The 12,677-nt window shown below is 31.5% G+C and overlaps 1 protein-coding gene across 12 annotated transcripts; it reads right to left on the bottom strand.

Moving 5' to 3' along the window:
* Nucleotides 1-3,502: 3,502 nt before the first annotated feature.
* On the bottom strand, nt 3,503-12,085 carry LOC123196234 (zinc finger BED domain-containing protein RICESLEEPER 2-like). 12 transcript variants are annotated; one of them, XM_044610177.1, is made up of 4 exons: nt 6,565-6,752; nt 6,349-6,480; nt 5,984-6,037; nt 3,503-3,712 (listed from the first exon to the last, which is right to left on the bottom strand). In XM_044610177.1, exons 1-4 carry the CDS (start codon nt 6,607-6,609, stop codon nt 3,674-3,676), a joined length of 270 nt encoding a protein of 89 aa, XP_044466112.1. In that variant the 5' UTR covers nt 6,610-6,752; the 3' UTR covers nt 3,503-3,673. The 12 variants fall into 12 exon arrangements, 11 of the variants coding, with proteins under 11 accessions (XP_044466112.1, XP_044466111.1, XP_044466107.1 ...); XM_044610176.1 differs by having other exon boundaries at nt 3,516-3,712; nt 5,984-6,061; nt 6,565-6,738; XM_044610172.1 differs by lacking the exons at nt 3,503-3,712; nt 6,349-6,480; nt 6,565-6,752 and adding exons at nt 3,959-4,377; nt 5,185-5,229; nt 11,849-12,005 and having other exon boundaries at nt 5,984-6,061.
* Between the last annotated feature and the right edge of the window lie 592 nt (nt 12,086-12,677).

The following is a 12,677-nucleotide window of genomic DNA, read 5'->3' as shown; positions in this document are numbered from 1 at the left end:
GTTTTTCCTTCAAAACTTTCCCTATATAAATCCTTCGTTCCCCTCCCGAAATTCATATACACTCACACTCTCAATTACTCAATTTTTCATTCTTTTCAATCTTATATTCTTTCATCAATTTCTCATTTTGAAAGTCTTTTAATTCGTAAACAATATTTCTTTGCGTTTTTAATTTTGTTTTCATTTCAATTTTATCAATATATTTTACAAAGGGATCCATAGTCAAATGATTTCAATCCATTTAAATATTATAATACTAGTACTAATGATATTATTGATAATTTATGTGGAACAGGATGAGCATCAACTGGTAAAAGTGGGACAACCATAGGTTTGACTGAAAGAAAAAGAAAGTAAAGGTTTATGGTGTGAGATCACTTTGACCAAATACAATAAATGATTGAAGGAAGAGTAATTCACCAAACAGTGTGCAAATATTACGGTTTATGTTTCACATATGCAAGTTAGGTAGCAAGGGGTATCTTTGTAGACGTATTATAGATTATTGTAAAAAAAATTTCACATAAGCTCAGGAGGCAACAACAAATTACCTTCACCAGATCAAAATCCATTGGTTTCGACACTAGTGCAACAGGAGGTCTGAGCTGTTCTGGGTACATGAGAGAAATACCCATTTTCATGTATGATTAAATAAAAATATAAGACTACCTAACCAGATATGTTGATGTTTTTGACCAACCTTTTTCTTATGCTGAAGATGAAATATTAGAATGAATGATACAAAATAGTATTCAATCCATATTTAAAAGAATTTTTAGGTCTACTCTGAGATCAAACATTCTTAGAAATTATCAATTAATGAAATTAAAAGTTATTGGAGAACTTTGTAATTCTAATGTTGTAATTTCAATAACTTCAGATTTATACACAACTACAAATCAAGACATATAATACTTATGTGCAACTACTTATTACAATGATTCTAACTGGCAGTTGTGCAAAAAAAATAATAATTACATTTATAAATTTAGAATATTTGTATAATGCTCTTGTAATTTATCAAACATTAACAAATATCTTTTATGAATATAAAATTAATAATTTTATTTTTACAATGACTTTTTATAATGCAAAAAATAATGGCAAAGTTCCATTTAAAGAAGATTATTTTCTATTAAATGTGCATATCATATTATTAATTTAATAGCTCACAATAGTTTGAGCATGACTAAAGATGGGATATTAATAATTAGACATGTCACTGTATACATTTTATCATCCCCACCATAGATATAAGCATATCATGAATTGTGTGAGTTAATAGGGTTAAAAAGAAAAAAATTAAAAACAAATGTTAAAATTAGGTAAAATTCAAGATACCTTATATTAAAAACATACAAAAAATATGAAATACATGTAACATAGTTCTTCAATACCCAACCAAAGCATTCAAAAAATCCTATTTTTTTGATAAATCATGATTAAAAGATTGTTATGACTATAATGAACAAGTTCAAGCCATTGAAGACAACAACAAACCAATGTTCATGTGTGTACAATCCTACTTATTTAATATTGTATAGTTGGTTCGAAATTAGTGATTTTTTAAATATTATAAGCATCATAATACTTTCCAAAAATATATTTAAACAAATGGAATAGAAATTTAAAAAATATTGAAATAGAATTCTTTTATTTTATGTCACAGCCACTATCGTAGGTCTTAGGACAAATATATTAGAAGTAAAAAATTTATTAAATGTTATTAATGATAATTTATTAATTACTAACGTTATTAATTATATAGATGATATTAAAGAATTTATATTAAAAATATATAATATTTATAAAAATAAATATAAAAGAAGGGCACAAAGTTCAAAACCCAAGTTAAGTTCTGGTAGTTCTAACAGAAGAAAGTTATGCATAAATTGTTTTTGTCTAAAGGTAAGTAGTTTATTAGTCAGAGTACAAATTATAATGAGTTTTGTAATTATATCAATATTGATTATTATTCAAAAATAGTTAAGCGACATGGTGATGAGAAATTAAATATTTTGATATGGTAAAAAACGAATCAATAAAGTTTTCCTGGTGATATTTTGTTTATTTATTAGTAATTTATTTATTTCTTATTTATACGCCTCATGCCAAAACTCAATGCATGTGGACATCCGACTTTGAATCCGAAATATCATTGTCTATTTAGGATTCGAATTCAGATAATATGCTCTTTCCCCTTGATAATTTCCACATGTCTCAGTCTCTGCCTCCACGAATGGCAAAATATATAATAATTATTATATGGAAACAAACAAAGGAAATATTATTGCATCATCTTATGACAAATACAAAACACAGAGGATATATTATACACTGACTGTATCCCTCATCTCATCAGAGAGGTAAGAAACTTGAATGAGAAAGTTGATACAAATAACAAGTGATTAAAAGTAATATTTGGAAATCAAAATAATTAACAAGGAGATCGCGTACAGAGCCCACGTGATACACTTGAGGATCAGAGGAAATGGAATGGTGATGGTGAAAACAACGGTTGTGGCAACAAGAATGACTGAAACTAGCTCCAACACTTGAGTTACGGTTGTGAAATCTTGGGTAATGATGTTTGCAACTATCAGAATAACAAAGATAAGAAAGATAGAGAAAGAGAAAATATGAAATGAAACGGGGAACCTGGATTGAAGTTGTGCAAACATGAGAGCCATCTCAAGTGCGGATGTAAAGCAAAATGCCATAACAACATCTTTCCACTGCTGCAGAAAGTTGTTGCCATTGTGTTGAGGTGCAGGAACTGCTTGCGATTCTATGTCAATAGAAGAGGAAGGCGGTGTCTGTGATGGCAGAGGCGGGTCTGATCTGTGAAAGATATGGGAAATGATGAAGGTGATGATTGAAGTAAACAGAGCTTTGATACTCTCTGCAATGGCCATTTTGGTTGGTGTGTGTTCAAGATGAGTTGCATCTTTTAATTTATAGGAAAAAAGAGGACTTTTTTTTAAACTAAGATGTTGGCTTCTGTGTGCAGTTGTTCCATTTTGGAAAAGGCTTTCGTCTAATCGGATATTCGATCCGGTACAATGTTTGGCTTCCTCTAAGTCTAACTTATGTCATACTGTGGGACTGCTATGTATGAGGACAACGCTCCCGAAATTAAAACGTGTTGAATGTAAAAGGACTATGGTTTCGAATGGTCCGAAATTCGATCCGCTAAAAGGCTTGAGAGTTCGGCGTCTTCTTTTGTTTGTTTCAGTGAGTTTGGTATTCGGATTAATTGATTGAGAGTTCGGTGTGCCCTCACTCACACCTTTATTAATTGATTGGATTTGTATTCGGATTTTGTTAAATCCGCTATTACTTTCTTCCATATTACAAGCTAATAAATATCAGTTGAATAAAGTTCCTCCATTGGAATATAACTTCTTTTATTTCTGTCTTTAGCCCACATTTTCAAGTCTAAGGTGGGAATAGGAGGATACTTAAAGTAAATATTGAAGATATAAAAATGATACATGGAAATTATAGCAACAAAGTAAAACAGTACAGAATAATTAAAGGTGATTTCCGCAGATCAAAATAATTAACAGGGAGAGAGACTGAATACGAATTAGTAACACACTTGAGATCTGTAGGAAATGGAATTGCAATGATGAAACAGTTGTGGCAACAAGGTGGCCAGCTGCAAATTCTTCTAATCTGCCTTCACTATTTCATTGTGATCAATTAAAACCTGATTCAGAACCAACATTTTTACTTTTCTCATGATTTCCAGCCATGGCCATACAAATACGTTACTATATGAAATGACCATTTGCTTGTAACTTGTATCTCCACATTGATAATTTCTATCCTCACATTGATCATATATATATATATTTTTTAATATAAAATATTGATCTCTTATTTCAATTTTAACTTCATAGTTATTATACTAAAAAGGGTAAAATTTAGTATATAGGAAACCAAAATTACAATATAAATTTTCAACAACACTTCATTATTTATTTTCAGAGTCACTCAACCAGACTTTTGTACAGACCCAAGCACATTTTAAGTCAGACATCCAAACCAGTAATATAAATACCATCAATGTCATCCCACAAAGAAGAACAAAAACTAGTATAACAAGTAGAAATAGGTATTGATAAGAAATCACGAACAATCCTAGCTAATGTTGGATAAGTTAGAGAATTGTAATGCCACCATTCCAGGACATCAAACTCTTCATGTGGATGAACCTTAGAATCTGTCAAATAGTGATTGAGTTCTGATTTCAGTGAAGCAACATCAGTCGCATTCTGTGGAAATGCATTTGGTCTTCCCATGGAAGAACTACCATCACCTTGTTTTGAAGAGCATAATGATTCAGAACTGTTGACATCCTCTGCATATTCACTGTAAATATTTGTAACATCATCAAACATTTTCTTCAAATGTGTGTCTGCCTCATCATCATAAATTTCATTGCAGAGATGTTCCACAATATCCATTTCAAATCATGGATCTAGAATTACTGTGATTACTAAAACCAACTCAGAGTTGTCACAATATTCATCAAATATATCTCTGCAGTATAATGCAACCCAGCAAAAGAAAAGATTTTTACTTTTTTTGAACAGTAGCATTTTAGAAAAAAAGGTGATAAACCATAGGGAAACACTCATTTGCCAACTTAAATTCAGAAGCTCTCAGTTTCGAAACTTCATTTTTCATACCTTGTAATGATGCCAGCACTCTGTGCAGTCTAGTTAATTTATCAAAACTGAGAGACTTGAAATAAGAATCTATAAGTTCTAGTTCACAAATTGCTTCTTTACATCCCATTACCCACTCAAGTAGGTCGTCATCATCAAAACATCTAAGATTGTATATCTTTTTACCCTTGGATACAGCCTTTTTTACAGCTAATTCAAACCAATATTTGCTTGGTTTCGATGTGCAGTAGTCTTTAACGGTCCTGACTTCAATGAAAATATCACTTTCCAATAGCTCACACATAACTTTAGATTCAACTATAACATCATTCATAAGTGTATATAAAAAACTATAACATGGACAATATTTTCCAATGAAAGAAAGTAAAGCTCCTTCATTAAGCCAATTCTCAAGCTCAATAACCTTTGAATCACGAATAAAGTCATTAACCTTTTGATTCACGATTAAAGCCAAAATATTCAACAACTATAGGCAATATTCTTTTACCTGTGTTCCAATCCTGAAACCAATTCTTCAAAAAGTCTCCTCAATCTGCAATTATAATTTTCAAAATGAATAATTCTCTTCTTCGATTCCCAACTATCATCAATAAACCAGACTGACATAAACCAAATTTCATGGTGGCTCTTCAACTAGTCAATTGTTACATTAAAATGACCTGGGAGTTTATCTAAATATTTGTACAACTTATCTTTCTCAAATTTGTAAACATCAAGTATATAATCTATTATGCCATTTAGCCCATGCTTCATAATCTTTCGCACCAAATCAAAGCCATTTAGTTTTTGATTAATCACACTTCTATCTTTTACTCTATCTACTACACAATCTGGATTTCTCAAAAGTGGGCAAAATTTTAAATGATAAATGAGATATTGGGTATTACTCTTGCTTGCTCCTATAATGTCTTTGTTGCAATGTTTACACTGAACTCATTCCTTCTGATTTAATCCTAAAAAAGTAAAGTTATTCCAATCCTTTGACCACCTTTTTTGTTTAGAGCATGTTGAATTCAAAAAATTTGTATCCAGCACCATCTCTTCATTTAGAATTGGTCTAAAATTGCCATTTTGTTCTTTTATTTCCATGATTTCCTGTTAATATACATAAACTCTAATACCTAATACACAATAAAAGAAAAATTAAATTAAGCTGAATGAGAGATACTAACTCCTTTGGAACACATTTAAGGCAACGAAGTAAACTTATAAAGTTTAAAAGCAAGAATGGAGACACTGACCAAGAATTCCAAGGATCAAGTAATATAAAGGGGAAGAAAAAAAACCTGTCCGCATTGCAGATATGTTCCATTAACATCGGAAGATACAGTTGCTCCACCCTGTTGTGCTAAAGATTCAAGTTCCTTAACAAATGTAAAAGAGAAAATATAAAAAGTAACTACGTAATTTCAGATTTGACAGCAAGGTATGACTGCTAGGGGAATATTTCTTATTAATTTGGTCTAAACAAGTAGAAACACTTAGTGGCATTTTGTTCTTCAGATCTGAACAATTTCAGCTCAAAATCTAAGGTCCCAGATGCTAATATTTGAAACAAGTGTACTTGAATAGAAAACGAAAACCACACAGCCAGTATAGTGATGATAAGAAGACCAAGTTATTAACAATGACGAACAGTATATAAGGTTACCGTTATTTGTCGTTGAAGAGATTGAAGGTATGCCTTGGAATCATGAAGGATTCCAGCATTTTCTGGGGTGAAGTTGTTTTTGTACCATTGCAATAAATCTTGCAAACGCTTGATTCTCTCACTGATTTTTATCTTTCCCACCAACAGAAATTAAACAGGTATCAGAGAGAGACAAATGGATTTAACATGATTGACATGAGAAAACAAATACTTAACTAGAGAATAAAGACGAGGATCAGATCCAACGGACATTGCTTCCATCTCTTTCCTCACAAATGAACCAAACTAATTCACTACCTGTAAGCATTTTTCACTTCCATTATAAGCTTAATAAAGCTGGTTAAACAGGCCTAAACCCACTCAAGTCTGGACCGGCCATTGCAGTCTGGACCGGACATAGGGACAGACCGAACCGGTCCCTGATAATAAGAGTCCATGAGTAATAGCCTGGTTGCAAAGTCTCCTAATAATTTTGAGCATTATTATATGTATTTATTTTGAATACACAAATAAATATATATTTACTTCGAGTCTTACCAGCAGATTTATTGATTAACCTCGTAAAATAATGTATTTCATCAGGAATGTGTAACAGTTACTACAGCAGCAATAAAAAGATACATGAAAAATACAGCAACAGTAAGAGAAAACAGTAAAGAATAAATAAAGGTCAGTTCTGCAGAAGAAAACAATTAACAGAGAGATGCATGAAGAGCCATGTAACACACTTGAAACTTGCAGGAAATGGAATTGCAATGGCTAAAGAGGCCTGCTGCCCAAACCCAAACTTGAGCTCCAGAAAACATTGAATTGAAAGAACTAAATAGGATAAATAAAACATAGATTTTTATTTCAACAACTTCATTATATATTTGCAACCAAACTTTTGTACATACCAAAGCTTTTTTTAAGTCATCATCCAACCCACCACTATTAATATTTTCAATTTCATTCCTCAAAGAATAATGAAAATGTGTAGGAAGAAAAGGCCTAGAAATAGGTATTGATTAGTGTTGGATAAGTTGGAGAGTTGACTCACCACCAATCTAGTATATCGAACTATTCATATGGAGGAACCTTGGCATCTGTCAAATAGGATTCAAGCTCTGATTTTGGTGATGCAAACTACTTTCCATAATGCTCATTGTCTCCCCATCTTGTTGACATCCTTGGAATATTTATTATAAATATTTATATCGCTATCAAAGATTTTCTTGAAGTATAAGTCTGCCTCATTATCATAAATTTCTTTATAGAAATGTTGTACAAAATCTATTTTAAATCTTTGGCTAAAATATGACGAACTCTCTATATTTGTATCCAACACCATCTCTTCATTTAGAGTAGTTCTAAAATTGTGGTTTTGTTCTTCTGTTTCAATGATTTCCTGTTAATATGCATAAACTCTATAACCTAGTTCCCAATAAAAGGTAAATAAAATTAACCTTAATGATATATACCAACTAATTTAAGGCAACCATGTAAACCTAGCAAGGAAGGAGACACCTAGTGGCATTTTGTTCTTCAGACTAAAATAATTTAAAATTGCAGTAATAATCCATAATTAAATTATTAGAACATGTTATAATTGATTTGGATTAAATCAAATATACTAAACAGGTATTTAAAACTAAACTTGTTAGTATTGAGATCTTTGTTAAGTCAACATAACATGTCACATAGTATTGTCCTTTTTTTTTTTTCAATATAAAAAGTTTATGGGACAAAATTTAGTACTTGAGAAAAATAGCAAAATAAAATTTAATATAATTAATGAATATATCAGTTTTCATCACCATATTTAAATATTTCTTATTATTGTTTTTAAAATTTGTTATTAATATGGAGCTTGAAGAAATTTACTATTTACTCGTATTATTCTTTAATAGCATAATCCATGAATTTATTAAGACACCAATAGAGGTAAAAAATATTTATCTTCAAATAATTTTGAAATTAATTCTTTCTTTTCGTCCAAGCCTTTTTTGGGCTTTAAAAGATGTTGTCCCACTTCACAATACAACAAAAGTATCAATAATTATAAATTCAACTGAAAGAAACATATTAAGTTGTGGTAATATATTTGTAATAATTACTTTTACATAGGGGCTCCGAAAACAAAAGTTTGTGAAAGGCGATTTGACTCACATCGGATAGGAGGGATGGCCAAAATTGTGGGCTGGATTCTTGAAAACTAGTGCAACCCGAGTCAAATTTGTTTAATTGAACTCAAACCAACTTCGAACGAAAAAGGATAGTCTCATTTTGGAATTTAATTCAATTTGACTTGCGAGTAGAGTGGATAATTCAATTTGATTCAAATTTGACTTATGATTCAATTCGAATTATGTTAAACAATAATCAAAATAATATTGTTTTATCTATTATTAAATAAAATAATATTATTTTATTAATAAACTATGAACTCAAACTACGAATCCGAACCACAAATCCTAACTATGAATTTAAATTATAAACTCATATCGACCTTTGAATTTTGAACTTAACAATCGAACCAGACTTTAATTAAACCATTTTTTATTCAAACTAAACTTAAACTAAAGAGTGTTCAAACGTCACTCGGTTTGAATCAAACTCTAAGGGAAAAAGCCTTCTACTTACAAAAACAGGTGTAAGAGTCCTAGAGGGTCATACCAAGTCATTTGGTAAGCACAAAGCAAACTATTATTTCATGTTTTACTAAATAGTATCCTGTGCTTGACGCTAATAGCGGCGTAGGCCTATTTTTGGAAGAGCATCTCATTGAAAATGTACCGTTTTAGCAATTGAACAGATGCACATCTCTTCAGTTGATACACTTTGATTCTTACTGAAGGTTTGATTTTTTATTCGGAAACATAATCAACATTATGATGATAATTCTTGTTTCTAAATCTCCAAATGAGTAGAATGAGTTCGTAGTCATAGTAAGTAATCAGAAACTAAACAATGAGAACTTTAAATGGAGCTGTATAAATACATATGCACCACAAAATTTCAGGTGTTTCAAATTAACATTTGCCAAATGCAGCGGCAAATTTTCAATTGTTTTCGAAGTAACATGTCAATATCACTAAATGGGATTCAACTTTCAAGAAGCTTGAGATAATTTAATATATTCAATAAGACAACCAAAGTTTTGTTTGTAACAACACTAGTCTGTCACCACGGGACAATCAAATCCCCTAAATTTAGGCACCATTAGAAAATCCCGTGCAATCCTTGTGTGCGTGGGATGTGTGAAGGAATTGAGACACAACTAAATTAAAATGTCAAACTCTCCACCAGAATGAACTTTAGGATCCTTGAAATAGCTATTGAGTTCCACTTCAGGTGAAGCACTTGAGATAGCTCTATCACCATAGTTGATGCCCCTTGCATATTCAATATAAACATTCCTAGTAACTTCAATGATTTGCTGAAGGTAAGTGTCCGCCTCATTGCCATTACTCTCTTTAAACCACTGTTCTATGCCATCCATTTTGTAACGTGGATCAAGAATTACATTCATCACTTGACAAGTGCTCCACAAATGATCACAAAATGCACCTGAACCTGATGCTATCCCTTGAACATAATGATCATCACTGTTTTTCCATTGAAGCAAATTAAAATAAATGTCAAAGACCACTTGGAGATGCACGAGTGCAGCTTTTTTGCCTTTATACAAGCTATGGAGAGCACCTTTTACCACTTTCAGAAGGCGGTGCAATGCAACTGTCTTATCCCAATCCTCTTTTGTAAAATTTATTGAGTTTAAATTTGTATCTATATGCTCCAATTCACAAAATGCTTCTTTATATCCAATCACACACCCAAGCAAATGCACGTTCTCATGCTCCGTAGGAAAACTTTGAGAAGTGATTTTTTTGCCCATGGATAGAGCCTTTTTTAACAGAAGATTGGAACTTATTACCATTTGTTGAAGACCTGACATAGCCCAAAAGATTCCTCACTTTATCTAAAATTATGTGTCGCCATCCACCCTGTATTACATGATGCTCAAGATGCTCCAGTAAAGAAATAACTGGCACAGAGTTCCCAATGATAGGAAGTGAACCCCGTTCAAAAATGTCATTGATCGTATTAATTTCAACACTGCTGAAGTCTTTGAAATATCTAGAGCATATCTTTTTGTCAATGATAAATTTCTCAAGCGAATGCTTAAGAATTGTTTCATATGTGTCAAATATAATTTCTTCCAAACAGATAACCAAGGCCTTCTGTTCTCAACTATCATCAATAAATCGGACTTTGATAGCCGAATAAGTTTGTGATGTAAAACTTTAATTAAGAACATAATTTAATTCAAACATGCATAGAATATAGAATACTAAATTCTTATATTAAATTAAACATAGAATTAATAATTAGAGATATAGAAAAACCTGTTTGAGTCATATCTTTGAAACCAAGGATTTTCAAAATATTACTTGAAACTTGAAAATTTGTTATGACAGGTCTTCCACTCCAGAAACCTCTCTATTAAGGCTTTGAATGGGTAAACGTATCAAAAAAATTAGGTTTTGGAGTGAAGATCTAGCTTATTTATAAGAAATTATCTAGATCTTCCTATTAAAGGTTCAATAACTGAAGATCCACACTAAACAGTTCACCCAGACCAATAACTTTTAAGTGTATTAGACATGTTTTTATTGATCACGTTCATCTATAAATTGACATTAAACTATCTAATTACCTGGTTTTATGAAACCAAAACTATAATTAATGTTAGTCTACATCAAAAAATTTCTAACATGTGAAAAACACATCAAAAGCTAAAGAAAAACAAAATGGGAGTTTTTCCAAATATCCACAAAGTTTATCCTTTTCTTGTTTGTAAACATCAAGAATACCATTTTTTATCCCGTTTAGCCCATACTTAATAATTTTTTGCACAAACTCAAAGTCATTCAATTTTCGATTAATAACACTTTCCGCTTTTGTTTTATTTGCTACTCCAAGTAAATCTCTCAAACCAAGACATATTTTTAAAAGATATATGAGAGATATGGTTTCACTCTTGTTACTACAAGATTTGTCTTACAGTGTTTACACAAAGTCATTTTCTTCCCATTTAAATCTATAAAAGTGAATTCATCTTAATTATTTGACTATTTTTTTTGTTTGGAATATGATGAATTCTCCAAATTTGCATTGAACACAATCTCTTTATTTAGAGCAGTTCTAAAATTGTCATTTTGTCCTTTTAGTTCAATGATTTTCTATTAATATACATAAACTCTATGACCTAATACCCAATAAAAGAAATATAAAATTAAGCTGAATGCACTCACTTTAAACAAATCTAAGGCAACCAAGTCAAACTAGCAAGGAAGGAGACATTGGCCAAGAAACACTAAGTGGCATATTTGTTCTTCAAATTTGAACAATTTCAGCTCAATCCAAGAACCCAGAAGCTAATATCTGAAAAAAGTGTACTTGAATAGAAAACCAAAGCCACAAAAACAGTTTTAAACAAGACGGACAGTAAGGTTACCTGTGCTTGTCGTTGAAGAGATTGAAGGTAGGCTATGGACTCATCAAGGATTCCAGCATTTTATGGGGTCAAGTTGTTTTTGTACCATTGTACAAATCTTGCAAGCATTTTATTCCCTCACTGATTTTTATCTTTCCCACCTACATAAATTACACAAGTATTAGAAAGAAGCATGGATTTAACATGAATGAATGAAACAACAAGTACTTGACTTGAAAATAGAGACGAGGATCGGATCCCACAGATATTGCTTCCATGGCTTTTGAATCAGAAAACAAGAGGGACCCTTCACTCAGTGTTGGACATGACTTAGGGTTGCTTTTGTGGTGGCCACTAAGTGATTTCTTTTAGACAAACAAGCAAATTAAAATGGAATAAAAACTCATTGTCTCTCCTTGTAGCAATTGTCTGCACACTCTCCCTGTCACGTTGATCTATGCAAGTTGGTAATATGTTAAAACTGAAGGACTTATTCTCACTCAAAAGTTTACTCGTCTCTCAAATTATTACCCATCATCTTCTAAAATTCTACATACTTACCTAAAGAGTGTTAAAGTTAACTACATTTGTTAGTTTTAAAATTTTTTTCTCATTTTTCTCTCTAAACTCTAAAAACTAACAATATCCCGTTACGATAAAGTTTTGAAAAGTTACATATTTCCCCGCGGGGTTTCAAATTTTTAATAAATTTTCTGATGAATAATGGTTTCTCTAGCATTCTCCCGACGATATCTCTCCCTCTTCGGTGTTGTCTCTCCTTTTTGGCCATGTCTTTCTACTTCACTTGTTTGTTTAGAGGACGAACCAAACAAATCATTAGTCTAGACAA

The sequence above is a fragment of the Mangifera indica genome, chromosome 14 (assembly GCF_011075055.1).
Source record: "Mangifera indica cultivar Alphonso chromosome 14, CATAS_Mindica_2.1, whole genome shotgun sequence".
Lineage (NCBI taxonomy): Eukaryota > Viridiplantae > Streptophyta > Magnoliopsida > Sapindales > Anacardiaceae > Mangifera > Mangifera indica.
This window is presented reverse-complemented; position numbering and strand designations above follow the sequence as displayed.

Coding starts and splice junctions, on each gene's coding strand:
- LOC123196234 (XM_044610169.1), bottom strand. CDS start 10,285: ATGTCAGGTCTTCAACAAATGGTAATAAGTTCCAATCTTCTGTTAAAA.